The sequence below is a fragment of the Phalacrocorax aristotelis genome, chromosome 10 (assembly GCF_949628215.1).
Source record: "Phalacrocorax aristotelis chromosome 10, bGulAri2.1, whole genome shotgun sequence".
Lineage (NCBI taxonomy): Eukaryota > Metazoa > Chordata > Aves > Suliformes > Phalacrocoracidae > Phalacrocorax > Phalacrocorax aristotelis.
Genome location: NC_134285.1, coordinates 1,911,008 through 1,937,066, shown reverse-complemented (window position 1 = coordinate 1,937,066; position 26,059 = coordinate 1,911,008). Strand labels below are relative to the sequence as shown.

Genomic DNA, 26,059 nt, shown 5'->3' with positions numbered 1-26,059 from the left:
GACTGTGCCGGAGGGGTTGGGGTGTCCCGGCAGGGAATGCTTCCTGCCCACACCAAAGATGGCGCTTGAGGCTTCCGCCCTCCCAGCGCGGCGCTGTGCGTCATTTCCGTGCGCCGGAAGCGGCCGGCACGCGGAGCGGGAGATGGAGGCGGCCGCCGCCAGCCCCGTGCGGTTCAAGAGCAAGTGAGGAGCGGCGGGGCCCGGGCTCGGGGCAGCGGCCGCGGCGCGCGTTTAACCTCCGGTCCGTCCGTGTCTCTTTTTTTTTTTTCCTTCCAGCTACGCCGTGTCGAGGAAGATCGAACCCTTCTACAAAGGGGGGCGAGTGCAGGTAGGGTGGGGGCGAGGAGGGGGGGCGTGGGGCCGCCCCCCTCCCGGCTCTGTCAGCGTCCCTGCTTCCCCTTCCCTTTTCTCCAGGTAAACCGGGATGGAAAGTTCATGTTTTGCCCCTGCGGGACCAAGCTGAACGTCATCGATGTGGAAACAGGAGCTCTGCGCAGCCTCCAGCAGGTGACGAGGGGGCCCAGCCCCTGCTGGCTGCCGGTGAAGCCCCGGGGTTGGGTTTCCGAGGCTCCTGAGGTGTTTTCTCGGCTGTTGCTGTACAGCTCCCAAGAGTGAGAAGCAGAGGGGAGGACAGGAATGGTTCTGATGGGGACAATTTCTTCAGCGAGGCCTGTTGTGACAGGGCAAGGGGTAGTGGTTTTAAATTAAAGGACGGTAAATTTAGACTGCATATAATCATAGAATCATTGAGGTTGGAAAAGACCTCGAGGATCATCAAGTCCAACCCCCAACCCAACACCCCCAGGCTTCCTAAACCATGGCCCCAAGTGCCACGTCTGCATGGTGTTTGAACCCCCCCAGGGACGGTGACTCCCCCACCTCTCTGGGCAGCCTGTGCCAGGGCCTGACCGCTCTTTCAGTAATGAACTTCTTCTGAGTATCTAACCTGAATGTCCCCTGATGCAGCTTGAGGCCGTTTCCTCTCATCCTACTGCTAGTTCTTTGGGAGAAGAGACCAAGCCCCACCTCACTACAACCTCTTTTCACATAGCTGGAGAGAGGGAAAGGAAAAGAAAAAAAATAAACATAAGGAAAAGTTTTTTACACTGAGGGTGGTGAAACCCTGGCCCAGGTTGCCCAGAGAGGTGGTCAGTGCCCCACCCCTGGAAACCTTCCAGGTCAGGCTGCTCACTGCAGGGGGGTTGGACTAGGTGGCCTCTAAAGGTCCCTCCCAACCCATTCCATGATTCTGTGATAAACGCAGGTGGGTGTTTCTCAGATATCCCTAAGCACAGCTGGGTGCACTTAGCGTTAGCAGAATCACAAAATGTCCTGAGTTGGAAGGGACCTGCAAGGATCATCAAGTCCAACTCTTGTCCCTGCATGGGACAACCCCAAAATTCATGCCCACGTGTCTGAGGGTGTTGTCCCAAGCACGTAGAGAAGGGAACTCTGAGAGCGTGCCACTCCACAGAGTTTAACTCGTGGTTTAACTCTGGGTTTTCTCCTTTTGTTTCTATAGGACGATGAAGAGGATATCACTTCATTTGTTCTTAGCCCCGATGATGAGGTGTGTGTTCGCTTCCTGGTTTTCTGTGCCGCTCTGTCAGGCCCCCTCATAAAGCCAGTGAACACCAAAGGCTGCTCCGCCTGGAAGCGCCCTGCATTTCCATAGATCTCTGTGGAATCTTCTCAGGCCCTTCTCTCTGTCTCCCCTTCTGGGCTCAAGTCAGAGCGAGGCATGCTGAGAGACTGAGCTTCGAGAGTGTCATGGCATTTCTGTGCTTTGTGTGTTGGCACCGAAGGAAGTGAAAACCTGATTAGCAGTAAATCACACTTTCCTTCTTGCTTTTGTGTAGATCCTCGTGACAGGGAGCCGAGCCCTGTTGCTGAAGCAATGGGACTGGCGGGAGAGCAAGTGCGTTCGCACATGGAAAGCCGTGCACGTCGCCCCAGTGGCTAGCATGGCCTTTGACTCTACTTCAACGCTGTTAGCCACAGGTACGGTCCTATTTCAGTGTCACGCGATGGCAATGATGTTGAGCGGCCTTTCTGCTTTCGAATAATTTAGCTTAGCAAGACACAGCCTGCGGTAGTGACCTCCTGAATTCAGGCACAACCGGAAGAGGTTTTACTTAGATAGAAGTGATGTCTTGACAGACAACAGGGAGCTTTTTAGTCTTCTATCTAAAATATAATTAGTAAAATGCTGATAAATATTAGGCGTCTATGAGGCAGCGTGGCATAGTTATCCTGGTGTAGCTCTGGGACTCCTGGAGGTGGAGGAGGTCAGGTGTGACCCGTAACCTAACTGTACTTCAGGTTTGCCCAGCTCTCTGAAAGCATAAGGTGCTCCCTGAGCCTCTCTTGGTGTGGGAGGTTGTTATTGGATTCATTTTCCTTCTGCTGCCTTTGCAACCCATAAAATTTTACAGTTGCTGATAATGTAGAATCTCCTGTGTCTGTCTCTTCTGTCATTCATCCTTCTGTGCCCTTCTTTTCCCAGGTGGCTGCGACAGCACCATTAAGATCTGGGATATGATCAAACAGTACTGCACACACAACCTAAAAGGATCTTCAGGAGTTGTACAGTAAGGATGAGCCATTTTTATCAGTCACTGACATTAGTGTGATGCTTGGACGGTGGGGCTGATGTGAAATGTCTTGAGTTAACGGAATGTAAAGGCCCATTCCAAGCACATTCTGGGCTCTTTTCCCTGATTCTTGAGATTTCTAGTGAAGGAGCAGGGCTGTGGCTGACTTTAGTCCAGAGAGGAGAGGTTTGAACAAGTAATTTGTTGGGATCTAAATGGAATATCTCTGCCTCAAGACTGTGTAAGACTGGCAAAGATCAACTGTAAATTTTCCTGGTGGGTGGCAGAGGAATGAAGTCCTACAAAGAAAGTCCTGGTATAAATTCATGTCAACTGATCTGTCAAACTCTGTGTAGAATGTACGTTTATTTAAATGCTGGGCTAATGCCAGAGAGTTTAATCTGTCCTGCTCAAGTGCATCTCCTTCTGTCCAGCCTTGTTGAGTTCCACCCTGATCCCTCCCGCCTGCAACTCTTCTCCTCCTCCATCGACTACAAAATCCGCATCTGGGACCTGAATTCCAGCAAGTGTGTTGCTGTGTTGGACGGCCATTTCAGTGCCGTCACCTCGCTGGCCTTTGCAGGTGGAAACACGCTCATTAGGTAAAACCTGGCAGAGGCTTAGCCTCTCTCCCCCCCTCGCCCTGCCTCCTGCCACAGACTGGGTGTTTCTGCAGGGTCGGGGAAGGTGCCCTCTGAGGGGAAGGACTGCTACGGGTGTTTGGTCTCCGCTTGTCTACACAAGCGAGTGACTGGTTTTGTGTGTCTGGCGATATACCGTGCTGTCACGTGGAGGGCTTCTGCCTGCTTTCCTGTGGGCCTCTTCCCACAATTCCAGATCTGCACTCGGAGCCTGAGCTGCATAGATTCAGCTCTGAAACTGCTCTTTTGACTTGCAGTTCTGGCCGTGATAAAATCTGCATGGTGTGGGACCTGAAAACCAGAGAAAGTAAACGAACCGTCCCTGTCTATGAGGTGAAATTGCATTTTATTTATTCCTTTGAGATCCTTTGGAGCTTCTAGGTCACAGTTCGTATGGTACCTCTCCCTCTTATATTCCTATATTATGAAATAAGGTTTCTCCCTTTTACTTTCCAGAGACCTTAAAACTCTGTGTCTAAAGCTGTTTATTTTCTTTCTTTCCTTGCTTGGTGTGATTGTGCCTGGGCAGTTTCAGGATATACATGCCACCTCTGCCTCCACTGCCCCAGTGCTGGCGGGGGAAGGAGGGACAGTCGCGTAAAAACTTTGTTCTCTCATTGTGTCTGCCTGCCTGTGCTCAGTAGCCACGCTGTCTGGGGCAGTGGAGCGTGGTTTGTGTGTCTGTCTGTCGGCACTAGCGGGCTGTTGCACAGCTCTGGTTGCTGAAACGGGGCTGCTGTCCCTTGCGCTCAGCCGGTGTTTGGCCAACTCTTTTGCAGAGCGTGGAAACTGCTGTCTTGTTACCTGAAAAGGGCGATTTCTCACAGCTGGGTGTGAAGAAACAAGGGTTGCACTTTGTCACAGCTGGCAGCAAAGGTGGGTGTCCTGGCACCGCACTGCCAGATTTGGAGGCTGAGGAGGGACGGTACTTAAGACACTGCCGTTATTCCTGGGATGCGCGTCCTTTGAGCAGCAGGAGCCTCGGGCTGAACTCTGGGGGCTGGGGAGCAGAGCCTTCTCCTGAGCTGCTCTGGCAGTGGTGGGTGAGCAGGATTGATCGGGCGTGCTGTGGAGCTTTATGTATGTTTCCAAACCGCAGTAAAGTTTGACTTGGACTGAAGAAGAAAAGCTTTGTGGCCCTTCGTGCCACTGCAATTGGATCTCTTTGCAGTCCTGCCTTAAAGCTGCATAGCTTTTTCCAGTAGGCAAAGCCAGGGTTTGGTTTATATTCTTTGGACAAGAAAAATAATATTCAGTGTCTAACCCAGTGGCTCTGACAGATAATTTCTATCACCATTTTTGTTAGGCATCCTGAAAGTTTGGGAAGTTGCCACAGCTGCTTGTGTGTATACCCAGCCTGTGCCCTTTGAGTCGAAGGAGGAGGCCAGCGAGCACAGTCTCACCCAGTGCATGCTTGTGCCTGAGAGGAACGAGATTGTCACGGTGTCCGTGGAACACAACATTGTTTTATATGACGCTCAAACTCTCCAGCTCAGGAAGCAGGTAACAACCCTCAGCCTCCCTTTTCCTCTTCCTTTATCCACACCTGAGGCTTGGCTCTGCTTCTGGTGAAAGCTTTGTCCAGGGGCGCCCTCGTCTCCTGCCTGTATTTGAACTGTTCCTTGGTTACAAGCCAGAAAGCCAATTTCACTGGTGGGGTTGTTTGGAGGAGTGTTGCACCGAGACAAACATAGGAAGAAGAAAGCAGAACAGGCCTAGCCAGAAATCCTCCCATGCCCCAGCTTATGTGTAAAAAAGGTTTTTACACTTAGTATTAAATGAAAGGTAACAGCAGCTCATCCTCACTGAGCACGGTGCCATTCCACATGTCTCTAACCCGCTGACTTCTCCCTGTTCAACTGTTTCTATTCTGCCATGTATTTTCTAAAATACCTATGCCTGGGATAGCTGTATTTCATACCAATAATTATATTTTCCTCTCTGCGCTCCCAGTTCTATTAAATACGCAGTTTTGGTTTCAGCTAAATATGTGGTTGAAGGGACAGCGAATGGAAGTAACCACTGTGCCCTTCCCATTTTTTGCTTCAAGGGTTTTTCTCTCTCCGTCTTCAAGAAATGCAGTCACTAGAATGATTTGTGTTGCTTTTTAACCGGGAGTCTTGCAAAGATAATACAAAACATAGACCTAGTGTGCTGCTACTTTAACTTTATCATATTGTCATTTTGCTAATCTAGCAGCATTTCCAATAGAGTGAGTGAAGCAGTTTCTTCCCGTTCTGCATGAAAGTAGATTTCAGAAGTTAAAATATTTCTTTTTCTCTTCTCTCCACTGGCCACATTAAAAATAATATGTCGATCCATCTATTAGGTTATGATAATAAAGCAACAGATTCTGGTCTATAATTTAAATATTTGCCTTTAGCAAAACACGCTACTCAGCAAGTTTCAAAATAGTGCTGTGACACTGTAATTCGGACAGTCAAAAAAAAAATATTCCAAAATATAATATATATATTACATTTATTATATATATCTGCTGTCCTCAGCTTGCAGGTTACAACGATGAGGTTCTGGATGTGAAGTTCCTTGGGCCTGGTGATTCTCACATTGTCGTGGCTACCAACAGCCCTCAGCTGAAAGTGTTTGAACTGGCAACGTTGCACTGCCAGATCCTCTACGGCCACACAGGTGCGCGTGGTCAGCTCTGACGTGGCCGGGAGGGTGATGTGCAAGTATTTCTTCATCCAGCTTCTCTCACAACTGTTCTGTGGGTGCTGAAGTCCTTGAGTGCTCTCTGGAACAGCACCACAACAGGTTTTTGGAGTTGTGTGGAGAAAGGATGTATTTTCCTGTCCTGATTTTGCCAACGCTGGTTTTCTTTCTCCAGCTCTGTCAGTTCTGTCCCTTTCACTAGCAGCGAGATCAATTTAATCTGGAGCTAAAGATGTAGGTGCATGAGCTCCAAATGCAGTTTTGTGGCTGCGAGTGGGAGGCTCGCACTGGTGCCGTAAGCAGCCAGTGAGCGCGGATACGTTCCAAGTGTCCCAAACCTGTCCCCAGTCAGTAAGCAGTGGGTTCGTTAATTCATGCATCTCTTGTCCTATTTCGGTATTACTTGGCATCCAGCTGTGTTTTCTTCTTCTGTTTAGAAACAATTCTTGCTTTGGATGTCTTCAGAAAAGGCCTGATGTTCGTCAGCTGTGCTAAGGTGTGTTAGCTTTCTTCATTTAATGAAACTCTTTGTTTCTAGTGATCTTTATGGGCAGAGCTGTATTGCTTTTTGGCCATGCAGAAGGGGCTTTGGTTCAGGTGGAATTCCTGTCTGCTACATCCCCCCAAACACGAGGTGGTTCTGCTGTCCCTTTTTAGTGTTGTCCCTGGGGAAATGTGAATGGTTTGTATTTTATTAGCCTGAAAGGAGATGCCTTGTTCTCCGAGCGTCTTGCTCTCGCATTAGAGTTCAGAGACATCAGTAGCGTGAGGCTGATGGGGAGCGGTGTGTAAAAACTGTGTTGGAAGAAAAGGTGCCGCCTGCCCCGATACACCCAGAAAGAAACCTCCCAGCTGGAATCGCACCCTGCCTGGCTGTGCCTGCCCTCACCTGCTCTGACCAATGCAGGCAAAGGTTCAGGCTTGAAAATAAGTGGGTAGTCAGGCTCGCGGGTGTGACGAACGCATGGGGAACTGATCACTTGTCAAAAAAGCACAGCCGTTTCTGTCCTCTCCCATGACAGGACAAAAGCATTCGAGTCTGGCGGATGAACAAAGATGGAAGGGTGGTCTGTGTTGCCCAAGGACTGGGTCATGCGCATGGGGTAGGCGCTGTCTCTTGCTCAAGGTAAGAAAAACCAGGCAAGGGTGACTCCTTTGTGAGCAGGAGTCACGGCTGCTTTGCTGGTCCTCAGGGTAAATGTTTGGGTGGATGCCTGCCTCCAAGCCATCCTGTTTCTTGTTCTTGGCGCCAGCTTGTCACCGTGCAATGAGTTTGAAGGGTAAAGTTTGCATTTCTTTGTCAGTCTAACTCCCATTTGCCTTAAAGAGCAGCAGCTGGATAAGTTGCCAGGTAAAGCTTGAGTGACCTGGAGAGGAGGGTTGGGTGCTGAAGGGAAAGTGTCTGTGAAGGTGCCTGCTTGAATAGCGTGTCTGTTCATCAGTTCTGCTTTCTTCGTGCTGCCTAGCAGCCTGGAAGCCCAGCTCGGCTGTTCAAGAGCTGCAGTACACCTTTGTAAATGAAGAGAGCTAGCAGTGCTCTTGCCTAACGTCTGAATTGCTGGAGGCTGTTCCAGAGACCTCAGTAAAATGAAAGACAGCTTAAAAAACATTAAATCACTCTGTTTCACATCCCGGCAGAGCGACTGAATGTGTGTGGATCCCGGTAGGGGAGGAGAGAGGGTTTTTTTCTGTGCAGGGGAAGCCACTGTTTTGCTTCCTTACACTTAACTCTTCTGTTCCTTTCAGACTCAAAGAAAGCTTCGTAGTGACCAGCAGCCAGGACTGCACAATCAAGATCTGGAATATCCCAGAATCCCTCACTTCCAAAGCAAAAGCTGCCTTGATCTCCAGTCCAGAAACCCTTCATGCAAAAGTGACTGAGAGGGGTCATAACAAGGTAAAGCTCCACCCAACGTCAGAACGTGCTTTTAGTACTTAAGTCCTTCTCTCCTCTGCTGTACCCTACATTGATTACCCATCCAAGAGCAAAGACTGAAACTGCTTTGCACTCTCTGTACTTGTGTGACTTCTCTAGGACATAAACAGCGTGGCAGTTTCTCCGAATGACAAGCTCATTGCCACAGGGTCGCAGGATCGGCTGGCCAAGCTGTGGTCCTGTTCTGACTGCTCTTTGCTGGGTGTCTTCACCGGACATAAGCGCGGGATCTGGTGTGTGCAGTTCTCCCCCGTGGATCAGATCTTGGCCACCTCTTCAGCAGATGGGACCCTGAAGCTTTGGGGGCTTCGGGACTTCAGCTGTCTGAAGGTAACGAGAAGTTAGGCTGCCCCTTGCTCTAGGCAGCCCTCACAGGCTGCAGGGGTTGGTTAGGGCCGCTTCAGAAATGTATGTGCTAGTTAATGCAGCTGAAATGTAACAAGGTGGCCGTGCCGAAGGAAGAGCTATCCAGGTCTAGCCGCCTTCTCCAGGATGAGATCATCTGCCCGGTGCCCAAGTGGTCTGTCTTTTCTAGCTAACCAGTGAGCAACATGGTTGATCATAGGGGAAAAGCACTTTCAAGCTTTGAAAGAAAGCTGGCTTTGCCTGACGCAGCTGTGGCCATGAGGAAAACCTTGCAAGTTTAAATTTCAGACTCTCTCTTCATGGAAGAACTGTCTTTGCAGTCCAGTAGCGTCTCGCTAAGCCGATGAGAAGGCAGTTGCTTCTCTGTGTCGTGCTCTGCCCAGCAGTGTTGCCTCTCTGGGGATCAACCTTTTGGGGAGGCAGCCTATGCCAGCAGCCTCATCATTCAGACCATTGGCAGCATGGCCTCGGGCAACAAGTTTTAAGCACGTGGGTTGTTTGAGGAAATGCAAGCCATTTCCCACTGGCCTTTTAACCTACAGAAGTCCCAAGGAGAGAGGCTGATGTTTGGAACTTAGCTATTTGGGCTTTAGGAGGAAGTATTATCCTCTTGAAAGAGGATGCTCTCGAAAGGCCTGACAACAACTCTGACGCTTTTGAGCTTGTTTTTGAGCTTATTTCTTGTTTTCCAGACCTTTGAAGGTCATGATGCCTCTGTTCTGAAGATCATTTTTGTAAGCCGAGGAACGCAACTGCTCAGCAGGTGAGTGCCTACACCAGGAGTCTAGCGAAAGATGCCAAGCAGATCAGAAGAGAAATGCCCTCATCCGATTTCAGCAGCAGGAGGGAGGAGTCTCGTGCAATGGATTTAGTTTCAGAAGGACTGACAGGAAGATGCCATGTTTATGCCAAGCTTTTTCCGCAGGGCTAAGTTACCTTCCTCTTCTCCAGCTGTGCTGTGGGGTCTGGTTAGCTGCTGGGACGTTGCCGGGTTGGTGGCAGCTACCGTGGTTAGGCAGAGCTGAGGGCACACCTCACCCTCGGCGGTTTTGGTTAATTCTGCTCATGTTTGATGAGCATTGGAATGGTACGAGTTTATCTGATATTTGAGGTGGGGCAGAGCAGGAATGGCTCTATCCAGTGATTCTTTTTGTTGTGTTTCTCTTCCAAAAGCGGTTCTGACGGTCTCTTAAAACTCTGGACAATTAAAACAAATGAGTGTGTGAAAACGTTAGATGGTCATGAAGATAAAATCTGGGGTCTTCACTCTAACAAGCAAGACGATATGGTTGTGACAGCGTCCAGTGACTCCTGCATCATGCTGTGGAAGGTACAGTACGGGGTGCTCCTGTGCTCCCTCTCTGGGTTAGTAATGGGAACGCAGTTGGAGAGCTCGGGATCCCGGTGGCTTGTTCCTCACTGTCCCATCGTGACATGTGCTCTCCTCATTTTCTGCACTTCTAAATCAGGTCGCTAAGGCACGTCTTGGGGTTTGGGGGTTCTTCTGGCCCTATCGTATTGGCCCATTTGATGTTGTAGAAGGAAAAGCCGATGGGCCTCAGCAGCCTGCCCAGTGCCGGTGTTCTGAAGGTGGTTTGGAGGGAAGTTGTGAGTTGCTGGATTTAGCATTTAAGTACTTGACCTAGAGATCTTGCTGCAGAAACCGGTCTCCTAATCACTTAATGGCTAAATAAAAATTCACCTGTATTAAAGCAAGGTCTGACAAAGTTGTATCCTGGTTTATTTTTTTACAGGATGTCACTGAAATTGAAGAGAAAGAAGCTCAAGCTAAGCAGGAGGAGCAGATAATGAAGTAAGGAGTTTTTTGCCTTCTGCAGCTCGTTTTTGCACACTCTGTCCAGTGTAACCATCCACACGTACGGTGTCCAGCTCCGTCTAATTGGAATACTACCTCATGTAGCTATTTAGAGACTCTCAAGGCACATCAGTATCTCTTTTACCTCTTAGTTTATCTTTAGTGCCTGCAAAGCCTTCCTAGAATATTGTCACCTTGCCAATTGACTAGTTTCACGTTTATGCACTGCTAAGATAAGCAAAGCCAAACCACCAAAACCTGCTTTCACTTCCTCCTGCTTCAGCCAGCACTGAGTAGTTCAGGGAGCCCTCGAGCATGCCAGGGTGATTATCTGCACAGCGAGGGCACCGAGGCGTTCTTTGGCAAGTGATACTAACTTCATGGCGTTAAACCTCTGCACGCTGTTATTGCCAAATCTGCAGCTTTCATTAGAGTGTTTTTTTTGCCCACAAACCAAATCTTTGTCTCCTTCCCTCGACCCTGATTTGTTTTCCAGAGAGCAAGAGCTTTCTAACCTGCTTCACGAGAAAAGATACCTCAAAGCTTTAGGGTTGGCAATCTCTCTGGATCGTCCACACACAGCGTTGATGGTGGTCAAAGGTGAGTCCAACGCTGTGCGCTTTTCCTGCCCCCTTGGCCTTCCAGAACTTCTCTTCCAGGTAGACAAAGGCTACAAAGTCTAATTATTGGAAAGCCTCAGTTTTCCCTTTCTCTTACGGCTCCTGTTCTCCGAAGTGGAATCACCCCGATAACAGATGGTCTCCCCGCCCTCGGTGCGCGCGGGCTGGACCCTCGCATGGACTCTTCATTTCTCTTTTCTGCAGCCATCCTCAAGGAAGCTGACGGGAGGAAGCACTTGGAAGAGAACATTGTTCGGCTCCGGAAGGATCAGAAAGGTTTGTTACAACATGGTTTAAGTGCTAAAACCTTTCAGGTTAGGGGTTTGTTTTCTCAACTGGAATTAAAAGGAGAAGAATCTCCCCGGAGTCAGCGTTTACCACTGAGCTCCCACCACCCTCATGCAGGTTTGCTGCCCAGGGCCGGCTTCTTTGTGCTGCTGCTGCTCGTGGTGCACAGTAGCAACTGATCTGAGCTCGTGCGAGCGCCTTTGCCTGGCTGAACCGCTCTGTGACACAGGCGAGATGTTTTCTAACCAGCATCTCCTGCACGCCAGTGCCCCCGGCACAGCCGGCATGTACAGATTTCCTTCCTCCCTAGAGGCGGTGTTAACGTTCCTGGTGACGTGGAACACGAACTCTCGAAACTGCCACGAGGCCCAAGCTGTCATTGAAACCCTCCTGAAGCACGAAGCACCGGACAACCTCCTGCAGTACTCGGGCATTAAATCTGCCGTGGAGTCCCTGCTGCCTTACACGGGTGAGCCGTGCCGCAGGGGCGGGCCGTGGGCCTGCGCCCTCCTCCTGTGTCATGGGTAAAGAGAAGGGAGGTTTTTGTCACCCTGTTCTGGTGAGCTTTCTCTCCTGTGATGCCAATGGTTGGATTTCTCTCTCTGCAGAGCGCCACTTTCAGAGACTGAGCCGATTGCTGCAGGCCTCCATGTTCATTGATTTCATGTGGCAAAACATGAGGCTGGCGGACGCAGCCCAGCAGGAGGACATGACATTGTGACACCCCCCCTCCCGCTGGTCGCTCTTTCCGGAGGGGAGAGCCTGAACTGCTTCCCCACGAGGTATGGCAGATGGACTATTCCTGTATTTTATAATAAATTTTTAAAGTTTAAATTTCTAAAACAAGTCCAATATTCCGTCTCCTTGGGGCTTTGTGAGGGGAAGGGGTCAGTCCTTTGGCCGAGCTGTGGCTTCCCTTTGTACTTTCACACCCTGACACTTAAACCGCGCTTAGTTTGGAGAAAAGGCAGAACCTGGCTCGGAACGAGCAGTTGGCCTTTAAAGACGGCGCGGAGTTGGGGGATGCCACCGGCACTGTCGTATCAGATCCCAAAGCCCAGCGAGGCGGCGGGTGTTGGTCAGAGTTGGGTCAGTGAGTGTTTTCTTTGCTTGGACAAATGGCGCCCTGGGCCAAGGCAGGTCTCCCGCCTGTGCCCGCCCGGAATATTAGTACCTGGGAGGGAAATCAGTGCAATTTTAATTCCCCAGCGAGCAGCTTCTGGAAGTATAAAAACCAAGCAGCCTTCATAGATATTTATGTGTATTTTATTTTAGAGACAAAAATGTATTTAGAACATAAACATCTCACGAGCTGGTTAAATTGCTTGTTTCTAAAAAAATTGAGATACCTGGGAGAACAACTAAAATTAAAGGTAACTATCTATATAAAAGACTTAAGCATTTTTATAACTATTTTTCTAACTATACCAAACCCAAACGAAAAACCCCGCAACCCAAAAACCCCAAAAGGCAAAGAGTTTAGAAAAAAAGAAGTTACATGAAATAGGGGGTTCAGCTAAGTGACATTCCCGTGGCTGCACCATCCCATCCCCACCCACTACCCAAGAGCTCCTGAGCTACATGTCACTTACTCCGCCTGGGTTTCAGCCGGCTCTCGGGGGGCTGCAGCTCTGCCAGCTCCCCCCCCACGTGGGGAATAACGCAGGAATGACTGTGAAATTGTCACGTACTACATCGCAGGATAAATACCTGCCTGAGGGAATTAACAGGCTGCAAAGTCACCTCTAACTGACATGGCAGCTGACACATCTGCAGCTGCCCCTGCTCGCCTGATAAGTTAAACCACAAAATCCTCTCCTGCTAACTCCAGGAAAGCCCCTCCTGGCTCGGCGGCCTCCCCGGGCGAGCTGCAGCACGAGCCGGCGTTACCCAGGGAAGCAATGTTTGCGTGCCTGTTCGTCAGGATCTGGCAGCGGCCTTGGAAAGCGACGCTCCCAAGCCCTGGTGCTCCCCACGCCGCTGCCCACGGCTCCTGCGGGACTCGGGTGAGGAGGGCGCCTGGCTCTCGGTCGTGGGGCTGGCCCAGGGCTGGGTCCGTGACCCCCTTGGGGACACTAGTGCACGTCTGGGAGAGGGAACAGAGCCTGGAGCGCCGGCCGGGAGGAGGACTGCTGCACGGCTCGCTTCGTGACAGTGCTGCACTTCTGGAGGATCTCATGGGCTGAGGGGCGTGCGGGCACCTTGGGGACACAAGCGGCCAAGTCTGGGTCTGTGAGGGAGTAGCTTAGATCGGCTGCAGATGACTCCACAAAGCCAGAATCGTTCCTGTCCTTGTGGGTGAGGTGTGGAGACTCGCTGCTGCGGGTGGCCAAGGCATGCCCCAGGGGAGAGCTCGTGGCCTGCTCAACTTCGGGCAGAGATCTTGACAAGTCAGGCTTCCAGCTCAGGCGGCCGTCCCGCTCGCTGCCGCTGCCCAAGCTGAGAGATGAGCTGTGTGACTCCAGGTCTGGGGTGGAGCTGGCCCTGGGCAGAGACCTGGATCTGCTTCTCTGAGAGCTCACGTCCTCTTCAGTCCGGTCACAGGAAGAGCAAGCCTGCACCCTGTGCTGTCCCATGGCCTCACCCCAGGGCTGGGGAGCTGTCAGGGAGGAGCAGAGGTTCGGGGTGGAGAGGTTGAGCCCGCAATTTATGATGGTCTGGAGCTTGTGGTGAGGATTCTTGTAGGGCTGGAGGCACATGGAGGGCATGTAGCCTGTATGGCCGTTGTATCTGAAGGGGAAGGATGAAAAGCAACACTGAAAAAAGCTCTTCTCCCAGCTGAGACCAAGGGGAGGGAGCAGAGCACCCAGGGGAAGCAGGTGAGGCCTCAGCCCAATGCTGTACGCGGGGCTTGAGGATGGGGAAGCCATCCCTCGCCGAGGGCAGTCAGCTCAGGAGAGCTCCTCTGCTCCCCCCCTGGGGAGGAGCGGGCAAGAAGCACCTGCAGCAGGTAACCGGCTCCCTTGGGGAACGAGAGCTTCGGAAAAGCCGCCTTACCGGATCAGCCACCAGCCATCGTCAGATTTCCTGACCACCTCCACGACGACGCCGTTGTTCAGTGAGAGCTCGTCTGCTTTCTGAGACTCGTAGGCCCGCACAACGAAGTACAGGCTGCCTGCGGGGAGAAGGGGGAGGCCGTTTTTGTCTCGCGGAGATAATGCCTCCACCCCTGTGACCGAGCTCAGCAGCCCTGGGGAGCGAGCGGGAGCTGCGTGAGGAGTGTCCCTGTGAGCGAGTGATTTGCTCGGAGACCCACAGCTGGTGGCGGAGCTGATCAGAGGAGTCAGAGCTCCAGGCAGGGACTCCAAGCAACGGTTATAGTGGGGTTTTTACAGAACTCATTTATTTGAAGGAGTGTGGTGCCCCAGGGAGCCAGAAGCAGACTTACCCTCCTCGTTTGAGCTCAAGGCACTCTGGGTGTCCTTGTGGATATCCATCTCTTCCAGGTACGAGGCTGGGAACCAGGCTATCTGCTTGTCGGTGTTTTCCACTAGCCACCACCCTGCAGCAAACAGAACAACAACAAAAAAGGGGGTTTTAACAGCCTGCAAGTAGACAGATGACCATAATATCCCTGGGAAGGGGCTGCTCTGCCACAAGAGACAAGAGGGGCAGCCTGCAGAGCAGCTCAGTGCCTGGCCCGAGCCATGTGGCCACGCTTTGCTCCTTCCCATGTACATCTGGGTAAGGATGCCTTGTGTACAGACACCCACCCGCACCCGTGATGCTGCTGACCCGGCGTTTGCCAGGCTGTGAATCCATCCGCCCCACCTATCCCCGAAACTGAAGGAGCCCTATCGCACGTACCGGTCATGTCCTTGATTAACACTTCAACAATTTCCTTCTGGGCGACTTTGAAAGTCTTGTTCTTTGCGTCTTTGGTTTCAAAGGTTTCCACGCATCTGTAGCTCTGGGATGCCTGGGGGCGCGTAATAGAGGAGAGCTGCTGCCGTGGCTGGTTTTTCTTTTCCCCTCCAATTTCTGATGGCATGATCACAACACTGAAAAGTCAAGTTTAATATCAGCTTACTGAAAACTCACACGGGAGGTTGAGTTTAGTATTAATTTTGGTAAAACCATCTATGCAGTAGGCCAAGAAAAGCTTAGGCATCAGAAACAACACAGATGTATATTAAAGCATTCAGTAGAACTTCCCTGCTCTGCTGCCCTGGTATGTAACTGTTTTTCTTCTACCCATTTTCTGTAACCTATGTTTCATACAAGTAAAAAACTACAAATATGATTTCATACCTGTTTTCGGGAAAGGAGGGATCTAGGTCTTGGGTCTGTGCCCTGAAAAACTGTATCACGTCTTCAGACTGGGAGATTTTAGCATCCATTTTCAGCAGCTCCTGGGAGTAAGTTTCCACCAGTTTCAGTATCTCCAGGCACCTGCTCGGCTTCCCGCTCTTCCGCTGCTTCACATTTGCACCTTTAAAATAATAAAAGCAAAGTCGGTGTAAGGCAACACCAGGTCTGGATGCCTTGAGAGCAGCATCTTTTGTGGGGCTGCCCTTCCCCACACAAGCCCAAACTGTAAGAAGCCGAGACAGAAGCTGCCTCAGCCTCCCTCTCATTTTTAATTGCTCCTGATACAATTTTTGAATGTCTAAAATCCATCTTTGTTCACATGTAAATGTTGCAAAGAGCTCTGGGCCAATATTTAAAGTAATATTAGTTTACCAAGTGCAATTAATTTATCTATTAAAATCTCTCTAGGTTGTTTTAAGTTAGTCATAGACGCAAGGACATCGATGCAACCCAGCAGTCCCACACCACGAGCAGGAGTGAGCTGTTAATGTGTGCCGGAGGAAGGCCCGGCTCAGAGGCTGAGGTTTATGTCATCGGTTATGACCGTCCCCGACAGCTCCGTGGGGTTTGTTGGGCCATCAGAGATTTGTTCTCCTTACCTTTAAACCTGGGTATTGTCCGGTCAGATCTCCTGAGCGAGCCGCTCTCGATGGGGAATTTCCTCTTCAGCTCTTTCTAAAAGCGAGGAGAAGAGAATAGTGATGCTTCGCAGCCCCAGTGCACGGCCAGACTCCTTCCCCCCTCCCCAGGACAGGAATCCTATTTTCAGGGAAATATTCACTTACGTGGAATCTCTTAAAGTCTCCTAATGTCCGGTAGATGAGAATGTTGTTCTGATCTGACCAAGACACAAACATCATGTAGTTCTGGAAAAATAAAAGGGGAAAGAAGTGCATTTTTTTTTTTTAAATTGGAATGTTCAATATTGGATGTTTTCAAGCAACCAGCATTTGTCAGGACCTGTGGTTTAGTTGAGGCTGCGAGACTGCCACATTAAAAAATTAAATTAAATAAAATATTTCCATAATTTTAGGGCCCCAAAGAGGTAATCATTGTTCAAACTAGAAGAAATTTATGACACTGTGAAGGGAAAGACAGCGGAATCCAAGATAACTCTTTTCTTATGCTATTAAGACCATTAAAAAACAAGTCCAAGACCCCTGACCCAGATCACAAGACCCTAGTCCCAGCACTGCAGGGAAATGAGCACATATAGCCCTGTAAGAGTAACTCAAAAAGCCCTCTAGTTTCCCAATTTGTAAATATTTGAGGAGGAAAAAATATCCAACGAAAAAAAAATTGAAGTACCTTCTGCTTTCTGCACTGCATCAAGCCTACAGCCTTCACACCCACGGGGTACCTGCTGCAGCTCATCTTCCCCACGCCTGCTCCTCCCTCCCCAGGGCAGCTGGAGGCTGAGCAGAGACGCAGCTCCAGGCGCGACTCAGGGTGGTTAAATACACCGAAGCGGGAGGCCGGGCGCAGGTGTTCCCGCGCTTCCTCCTCCGCCCAGTAACGCCGGCAGAAATTCCGTAATTGGGCAAACTACCGCGTGCCTTTTACCCGTTCCCCTGATTCGACACGCGAATTCTCCCAAGTGCGGACGGCAGGCGTAGTTCAGGGAGCTGGGGAGGAGAAGCATCTTATCGCATCCCTGCTAGGACGGAGCCGGCTAGCGAGCCTGGCCCCGCGGCTGGCTCCGGTTATCCTCCCTGGGTGTCGGGGGGGTCACTGGGCAGCAACCCCTCCCGTGAAGTGAGGTACATTTCCAGGGGTGGGCGTGATGTGTTTATGGCTGTATTGCGTGGCCGTGCCTGTCGGAGCTGCCTGCAGCTCGGGCTGTGATCACACCGGTCCCAAAAACCAGTTAAGAACATGGCTTCTTGCAAAGTACTAATTATGGGGGACTTTGTCCCGTTGCTAAGGTTTTTCACTTCAAAGGGGTGTCTGGCAGCCTTATCGACGTTTGCATTCTCTCAGAAATTAACGGGAGATGCTGATGCCAACCCAGACCGAAGGACGAACTAACACATCCCCCAGGGATATCCCCCAGGGTATAACTTAAAAAGTCCCAAAGCTTTTCAGGGGTAAATACACGGCAGAGACTCAGCTCCAAGTGCCTCGTGCTCCGTCCCGCATCAAGCCAGGTGTCCGTACCGGCCCAGGGCGACCAGCAGCTCTTCTCGCTGCCCGGAGGCCCTGCAGGACCGGTAATTACAGCCCTGGGAAGCCTGTGCTTTCGCTGGACTGCTGCCCTTAGCGTGCCTCAGGTTATGACTTGGCCGATGGGCATCCGTGTGATCAAACCGCCTTCTCCGTCCTCCCTCCCCCGCTTCTTTGATGAAGCCTAAATTGAATCATTATCATTATTGGAGCCCAAAATGAGAGGCTCAGCCCCGCCTTCCCTTTCATTTCCCAGTTACACTTGGTGTCTCAAAACCCTCAGCAACAGCTGCGGATGATTTTTCACCTACCAAAAAAAAAAACCCCTCAGAATCTGAATAGGAAACTAAACACGATTCCTTTGGGATGGCTGGAAAATACAGTGACCAGGGCCCTGGTTTGCGTTTCATGGGCACGCGTGGCGGCTCCTGCACAGCAGGATGGCAGTTTCTGGGCACAAAGGAAGTGGTTTTGTTGCAGTTCGATCTATTGCCGCTGGATATCCATCCGCTGTTGGGAGGGGAAAGTTCAGAGAGCACTCCAGTCCTGTGCACAGGTTTGGTGGGAAAACCCCTTCAACAGCATCTCCAGGGCACTTCCTGGCTCACAAAGCCAGACAGGAGCTGCCCTGCGGAAAGGTGATGCGGCGTGGCTCGCTGCCCTCAACAGCCCACGAGCCGGACCTCCCATCCCCCTGGGCACAGAGGGTCCAGCAAAAGCACGTGCTGTTAAATCTACCTGGCTTAAAAGGGAAGGTTTTGATGGAGAAAGAGGAAATCACTTTATCCAGTGAGTTTATTCTTTACAATCGTGCATATCTAGACGCTACCAGTCTCTGAGGTGGCAAAACCCTTCACGACTCCCCGTCTTCGCACCCGCGCTCTCAGGCTTCTCCTTGGCAGCCAAGCTGGGGCCAGGCTGGCTTTCCCATGGCTGTTACGCGGCTCTCAGAAAAGCCAGAACCAAGGCTCTCAGGAAAGCACGTTTGATTCGTTTCTCATCTCAGAGCAAACACAAAGCACAATGTATTTCCAAGAACATAAACATTTAAACATATTTACCCTGAATGGGAAAAGCCAACGACAGCTCAGATCTCGGAGGTGCTGCGATCTCCGCGCACAGGGGACGGCCAGGGGAGGGTCAGGCTGCACATGGCTCCGTGTTGGCAGGTACCGCGGGTGGTGGGGAAAACAAGAAGAGTAGGAAACAGCCTTGGCGATTGCTAGGTCCAAAGGCTTTGCCATGTTTTGCCATTCAAGCAGAAGGGGGATGTGGAAAACATTTAAAAAACATTTAATGAAATGTTACAACGGGATGGTGAAACCGCGCGGAGGTCTGCGAGTCCCCTGAGGGTGAAGCGCCAGCCATGCCGTGTGGGGAGCCAGATTTCTGCGGGAGATTGGCTGGTGACAGGGATCTCAGATAAAGCGAAGTATGAGCAAAACTACTCAAAACTCGATAATTAGTTCTTGAGAAAGCGTATTGCAGAAGCAAAGGTCAGCGCAATGCAGAACAGAGGTATGGGGGGAGAATGGCCAGGCCCTGCTCAGAGATGACAACGCTGCTGGGGTCATCCCAGAGAGCTCGGCTCGAGGCTCTGCAGTTGTCACCTGTCTTCGCCTTGTTGTTGTCAAGTTTGATGTCAAGAGACTGTCCTCTAATGAGTCACTTCATGTCATTCTAAAGCGATGCTACCTGTGAAACCGAAGGAAGGGCCGTGCCACATTGCCTCTGGATCACAGCAGATGTTGCCTCCTCAACAGCGTTACTGCCCCTCCTTCGCAAAACCCTGACGGGCCGGGGCCGCCGCTGGCGGGACGGGTGGGTAACTGGTTAGACGAGGCCGTTAATTCCACTTTTCCTCTTTTTTGCTGGATACATTTAAGCACGCTTATAAAAAAAAACCAAAACCAAACCATTTTTCTGACTTTGTCAAGTTTACCTAGAGTCTTGTACTGCTTCCGTGTCATCCTGCCATAAATTGGTACCTCCTTATGTGTAATTATTAACTGAGGGGTAGGAGCGGTCTGTCTGCAAAAAGCAAAACTCCGCAAGGGTTGCTGGGCGCTGCTATTTCATCATCAGTATTTATTTACATAGTTTTTGAGGACAGGAGAGACTTTTTTTCTTTTAGTCGTTTTACAAGGTACAAAAAAGATCATAAATTAACAAGTACTATATGGGAGCGGACTGTCCAGCTTTGGCAAGACTGAGAAAACACAATTTTTCCTCCATAATAACTGCAGGGGTTTCACAGCCTGCTTCAAGAAAGCCACGCATGCCTCGCAAAGGTGGAGCTCTGCCTCCTGCGACGCGAGGCACATCACCGCCACCGTAAACAGCCGCTCTGGGTGTACGAAATACTGACTGTGTCACAGAGAGTGACTAAGGTAGAGTCATGGGGAGTCGCAGGAGAGCCCCTGCCCCAAAGAGCCCACGGTCTGAAGGACAGGGTAGCTCATCCAGCGGCTTCAGGGAGTCCCCCTGGCCACCCGGGCTGCTCCAGCTGCTATTTCCATTACAATTCCAGTTTCCCTCCACCGTGTGTAAAATGTCTGTGACAAATAAACCCTGAGGGTCTGGTTTTGTTTTAATTTCAGTACAGGCCAGAAATAACTTCATCTGGTGTGTTTAACCAGAGTAGAGCAGCCTAGGTGGGACGAGTGCCCGGACCAGTCCGTCACTGCATCCGATGAGAGGCAGAAGAAGAGTCTGAGCACTTGGGGGTAGCCAAAGGCAGCTCTTCACCAGCGCCGCCGCAGCCATTTTCAAAGCCTAACAAGCGAAGGCCTTGTCACAAACGTACACACACACAAAAAGAGAAGGAGCCATGCTATGAATATCCTTTACCACGTGCAGAAGCCGGGTCCGGGCTGGTCAGTGACGTGTACACCTCATGGAGCAGGTGTGTGGGACCCTGTGTCATGCATTTCCCTTTCTATGCCCAGCACAGGAGGAGCTGCCACTGTTAGACTCCCTGACCAGGGAAAGGTGAAGAGAGAAAAAGTCCTCAAACTACCCTTGAGATACCACAGCTGCCAGAAAGGGATATGGAAAGGAGCCGCGGGGGGCCCTCGCCTGGAACGACGCCGGTAGGAGAGTCATCTTTCCCACCATCACCTTCAGGATCAAAACCTGCCCTTTACTGTTCTTGAAGGTCACCTGCGATAACGCATGACCTATCAGCACCTTTAATGAAAAGCCCAGCTGCTAAAGGCTGGTTTTAAGAGTACAAAGAGGCTTTAGACTTCCAATAAATAGAGAAACAGAGACTTATTTAAAAATAAAAAAACCCAAAACCAAATACTGGAGTTGATAAAAATATCCTTCACCTCATAAACAAACGAAGCAGTTGAACTTTCACACAGGCTGGGATGAAAGATTTTGCAATATCTAATCCAGAAGAAGGTATTTCATTTCCTCCTAAGTTCAGCAGCTGCTGCAGGCACTGAATCATTTTTCAGTGGCCAGATGAATCCGATTCAGAAATACTTTGAGCACAGGCAGCCGCACAGCATTTCTCCGCCCCCAGAAGCGGCTGCATTGCAGGAGCTTCAGAAGATGCACGTCCATCTTCAATGCAGGGGTTCTCTCACCACTCGCAGGCAGATTTACTTCATGTTAAACAGGGTCTGAGCATGCAGAGCCGTGGTAACCGGCACGGTAGGCACAGTAACGGGAGCTGGACGATAGGTATCTGCTCCGGGGCTGTGTGCAGGACCTTCCTTTCCAGGTGAGGAACTTGCAGTATCTGCACAGCACCAAGAATGCATTTTGCAATACCTGCAAGCAGCATTTTCATTCAGATCACCGTGAATTGCTGCAGCTTATAACAGTTTTCTCCTGCTACACAGACCAAAGATCCATTAAGGCTGAGCATGTTTCTCCATTCTCCACCCGCTCAGGTTGGTAAGGCAGCGTTTGCTGGAAGGAAGAACAAGTAATTTTTGCAGTGCTGCTACCTGAGCTGTCTTAGAAGCGCTCCCAGCCAGCCAGGCCTCCTACAGCGGTGCTGGGAAAAGGCAGCGCTCATTTCCTACGAGCCTTTGATCTGCCTTTTCCACAAGGAAACTGCACGCGATGGCGGTGTCTTTGTGAGCCAGCACGTAGAGAGGCACGTCAGGGCAGGCTTCCTCAGGCACTTCTGTTCTCCTCTCGGCTCTGTGCCTGTTTCTGCTTTCCTCTGCCTCCTTCCCACCTCAGCATGAGACCCGCTCCTTTTAATCTGCAATCTCCTGTGACGGACCCGTGCCCGGGGCACCCCTGGTTATTGCCCCCGCACAGGAGAGCAGGGCTCAGGACACGAGGGTCCCGTCCCCCCTGGGTCACTGACAGCATGGCCGCAGCCAGATGGCTGGTATAAAATCAGAGCATCACAACAAACTCCCTCTCCCTCAACCCTCGCACCAGCCAGCTGAGAGGGGTGAAAGCAACGGAGGAAATTTTCCTTGAAATGCCCTTGGGATGCAGCCACCCGGACCAGGGAGAAAGCAGCTCACTGCCCAGGGCATGATGCACAGGCCCCAGTTTGCTGAGCACTTGTTGCAACAATTTCATAGCTCCTTTGTAAGAGTGGCGTGCTTTTCTAAGGTTATGCAAAGGACAGAAGCGTGATTCAAGAAGAAAACTTCCAGGAAGTTTTAAAATATAACTTAAGCCACTGCAAGGGAAAGTTTCCTGCATCATTTCCTAGAGGAAAAAAACGACACTGTTTGATGAGTGCGTGGCAGGGTACGAGGCCAGCGCAGCATGTGCACGTGCTGGGACCCCGCTACAGGCCGTGAAGGGAGACAGAAGGCAGGGTTGGGTTTGCAAGGGGTTTCAAGCCTCGAGGAGGCTGTGCCTCCGCAGTGCACAGCCTGCCCCGCACGCTCTGAAACCCGTCGGGGGAAAATCCCAGCAGCGCAACCTGGATGGCCAACTGCAAGTGAAACAAGCGCCGGTGGACGGGTAGAAATACCCTTATCACTTGGGCAAAATCTATTGTTACTTCATGATAAACATGGTAAAGTCTGATCAGAGACGAGACCGTTGTATTCCTCCGAGATTAGTCAGAGAGAAGCTCATCCTATTCTTTCTTAGCTTTTCCTCATTCCCCACGGCCAAGCAGAATATGCAAAGTGCCTTATCTCTCCTGGGGTTTCCACCAGCACTGGCAGCTCAAGTTAAAAGTTCACCTTTATTTCTTAGCAAAGCCAAGACCTTCGTGTTCCGAGCCCCCTTCAGAAACCAGGGAAAACAATATTTAATCTCCACTCAAAAGCCTGGTGGGGAGAAGAGTAATGTGGAAGGTGAACTGTTGTTTCATTAATGTTTAATTCTTAATGATTCAACACATTCTCATAGCAATTGTTACCTGAGAAAAATCTCTTCCTCCACCACTGATTGAGACTTTGCGCTGTCCACTTGCTTTGACCTACTTCTAGAAAAAGGAATCACCCCAAAATCAGGGAGAGCTGCATGAGGATGAGGAAGAAGAGAGAAACCACCAGGTGTACCTGTCCTGTATGGGACAAGTGATTTTAAAAGCACAGCTCTCACAACAACAGGGTTATTAAGTTTTCGGAGATAAAAATAGGAGTCTCCGATAGGAAGGACCTTCAAAATCCACATGGGAAACAGTATGCTACGACATCTTTTAATGAACTCCAAATAGCATCTTCTTACTAAAACAAAGGGTGCTCTTATCGGGCAGTCGGTTCTGCTGCAGCAGCAGCAGCCCCATCCACGCTGGAGCCCACCCTGAACTCCCCCGGCCTTCGCAGAGCGCAGTCGGGCCAGCCTCCTGTGGCAAAGCCAAGAGGAACGGGAGCTGCTTGCTGAAGGTTTTGTGCTTTATTTTTTTCAAGAGCACAAAAGCAAAACACCAGTTTTGCTGTGTTTGTGCTCAGAATGCAGTAACTGATTCCAGGGGTGTTTGGGGAGAGCCTGGGGTGCAGGAGACAGCCTGGAGCATGACACAAGCGTCAGAGGACTGGCTGTACCAACTTGCAGAAAAGAAGTTGATTTTCTCCCTGCACCACTACTTCCAAACTCTCGTTATAATCAGCAAGAGGATCCACATGTAAAAATGGCACACACTTTACAACAACGTACTGCAGTCTCTGGCTTTAGAACCTGGGATTTGAGCAGGGCGGAGTCTTGGTATACTCTGTGCAAAATCTTACACCTCAGACTTTTAAAGAGATTGTCATAGTTCTGGACTGAGGTTGACATCTCTCCCATTCACCGGCAGTGAAGTGTGTCAGCACGGCAGCAGGCTCCTTCCTGATAATTGGGAGATAAATTCACGCCTTGGGAAATTTTGCATGTGATGCATTTCTTGTATACTCCCTTTTTTATTGCTGCTGTTTCCTAGTTGACTGTAATTTCACAAACAGCCGTGTGACGAATTCTTGGTGCTGGCTTTGTAACTGGTTGGACTTTAGGCTCACATCCTTACATGTAAATACAAGGCAGCTTCCTGTTAGTGTACGCTCCGAGAGAGGACAGCAGTTACATTCAGCTGGAACTATCCTCAGAATCATCACAGACACACTGTAAGAATCCTGAGAGGTATAAGGTAAATTTTTCCAAAGAACTTTAAAAAAATTAATGAAAAGTCAGTGGTGTTTAGGTTCCCAAATGAAGCATACGGCTCTGAGAATATTATTCCTTATTCTCTGGTCAAAATCTAACTCTTTTTTGCAGTAATGGAGCAAAACACATGCCAGCAGGCAGTCGGGGCTCACTGGCTCTGCAGGCTGTTACATTTCCATACAATCCTCTTGCATCCTAGAAAGTGGACTGTAAGGATAGTTGCAAGAGTTTTGTCCTCTCTGTGTTAACTAAGCCAGTTATCTTTGAAAATTAGCAGCCTTTCTTATAGATATAATCATACCCAGACATATCTGAGCATCCTCCTTGGGGTCTCCACTCCTTGGGGTCACCCCTCCTTGGGGTCTCCCCTCCTTTGCTCAGGAGCTGCATTTAAGCTCAGCCTTTTGTCCTTGCCCAAAGCCCACTGTGGGTATGCCTGTGCCATGCATTTGTCCATCCTGACCCAACTCTCTGGCCACGGTGCAGCGGGGCTCAGGGTGCCAGGGGGTGTCTGGCCCCAGGAAAGCGAGCAGAGGGTTGCGTATCTGGCCTCAACTATAGGTCATCGCCTGTTGCCAGCCCATTTCTTCTTCCTTCCCTGTACACTCACTGTTAGCTGCCAGTTCCCAAGCTCTTGTTTAGCAAGTGCCAAAGATAAGAGCAGAACATTAAGCAGTAGTCTTCCACCGAGAAAGGCAAACACAGCCCTTTCAATTTCCCAAACACAGTTTTTACTAATGCTTCCTGGTAATTACCATCATTGCCGCCCTGCACATTCCCCTATTCCAGTCACGGATTAAGTAGCTGTTAGGAAGAGGCACCTGTCCAGTAGGCTTCAGTAAGCCTGGTCTTGCAAACATAAGTAATTGAAAAATAGGTGCTTTGTTGGGAGCACCCGCGCCCAGGAGCACCGCAAGGTGCCACTGTCAGCAGGTGCCGGGACCACGCACCAAGGGAGCCTTGGCCGGGCAGCGCGGGATGGAGCTGTGCTTTGCTCCCCTGCCCCCAGGAAGCAGCCGCCCTTAGGAGGGGTCTTTGTTAGGAGCTCATTTGGTAGCGGGCTCTGCCACACCGCCAGCTCCTAAACCACAGAGCTGGAACCAGAGGGCTAGGTGAGAGCGTGCACCATGCCAGCCTGCCGGGGCTCACCGCGGGTTCCTTCGGCCCCAGAGCTTTGTTCCCCACCGGGCTCAGGTGTCACCCGGCCGCACTGCAGCTTCTCTGCCCATTCTGAGCACCCCTGGGTAGGCTTGGAGCAGGCAGGGCAGCGGTGGTGAAGGGTGCGCTGGGATGCTCCAGTGTCACACCATCCCAGTGAGAGATGCGCGGCCGAACACCGGCACCCATCGGACCCTCCACGGGGCATCTGCCGGGCTCCTGCTGGGACGTGACAGAAGGGCTGTCCAAGGGGGAGCAGGAAGGAGGGCTGCCGCGTCCTTCCTCTGCTCTGCGCCAGGCTCCTTCCTTCGGACAGAATTAATTAGGCTCTGTGCTTGGATTCAATAAGAGAGAATAAAGTGGATTTCTTTGCTCTGATTTTAATCTGAGCATCTCTCCATTTTTTATCTTGCCTGCTTTGAAACAAGATGATGCTGGCCATGAGGGCAAATAAAGAAATTTGGAAGCACCTTTTCCTAAAGAGCCAGCTCTGCTCTTACAGCAACCAGAAAAGGGACGGGGGAGCAACACTGAGCACAAATCCCTCTGTAAGCAACTGCTTCTTTCCAGGTTATGACCTTTTTCCTTTTAAATAAACATAAAACATGCTTATATTTTAACTAACTCAATAAACGAAACCACTAACGAAGAAGCAAACAGACTGTTAACAGCCGAACAAAGAAATTGCTTTGATTTAGAAACATCTCTGCGACTATTTAATTGCTTCAAAGCTAAGCAATAAAGCTCTGTAGGAAATTCCCCGGGTGTCTCTTCCAGGTACCAACATACCTTTTTTCCTGAATTAAAAAAAAAAAAAGAATGATGTAATCAACGTTGTTTAAATATTTATTGGTGGATAAGGAAAACCAACGTAAAGAGCGCCTTTTCCCCTGCTTGATCTTTCCTTTGTGTAT

At 50.4% G+C, this 26,059-nt stretch overlaps 2 protein-coding genes across 2 annotated transcripts; one reads left to right on the top strand and one right to left on the bottom strand.

Moving 5' to 3' along the window:
* Positions 1-75: 75 nt before the first annotated feature.
* On the top strand, positions 76-11,780 carry TBL3 (transducin beta like 3). Its single transcript, XM_075104651.1, has 22 exons — positions 76-183; positions 277-328; positions 415-507; positions 1,523-1,570; positions 1,860-2,001; positions 2,507-2,591; positions 3,029-3,196; positions 3,493-3,568; positions 4,015-4,111; positions 4,542-4,738; positions 5,743-5,884; positions 6,346-6,404; positions 6,931-7,034; positions 7,655-7,805; positions 7,944-8,174; positions 8,903-8,973; positions 9,384-9,540; positions 9,965-10,023; positions 10,523-10,626; positions 10,851-10,922; positions 11,245-11,403; positions 11,543-11,780. Exons 1-22 carry the CDS (start codon positions 143-145, stop codon positions 11,653-11,655), a joined length of 2,421 nt encoding a protein of 806 aa, XP_074960752.1. The 5' UTR covers positions 76-142; the 3' UTR covers positions 11,656-11,780.
* Positions 11,781-12,184: 404 nt separating this feature from the next.
* NOXO1 (NADPH oxidase organizer 1) lies at positions 12,185-16,738 on the bottom strand. Its single transcript, XM_075104654.1, has 8 exons — positions 16,554-16,738; positions 16,031-16,111; positions 15,845-15,920; positions 15,186-15,366; positions 14,742-14,935; positions 14,323-14,436; positions 13,932-14,049; positions 12,185-13,664 (listed from the first exon to the last, which is right to left on the bottom strand). Exons 1-8 carry the CDS (start codon positions 16,617-16,619, stop codon positions 13,010-13,012), a joined length of 1,485 nt encoding a protein of 494 aa, XP_074960755.1. The 5' UTR covers positions 16,620-16,738; the 3' UTR covers positions 12,185-13,009.
* Between the last annotated feature and the right edge of the window lie 9,321 nt (positions 16,739-26,059).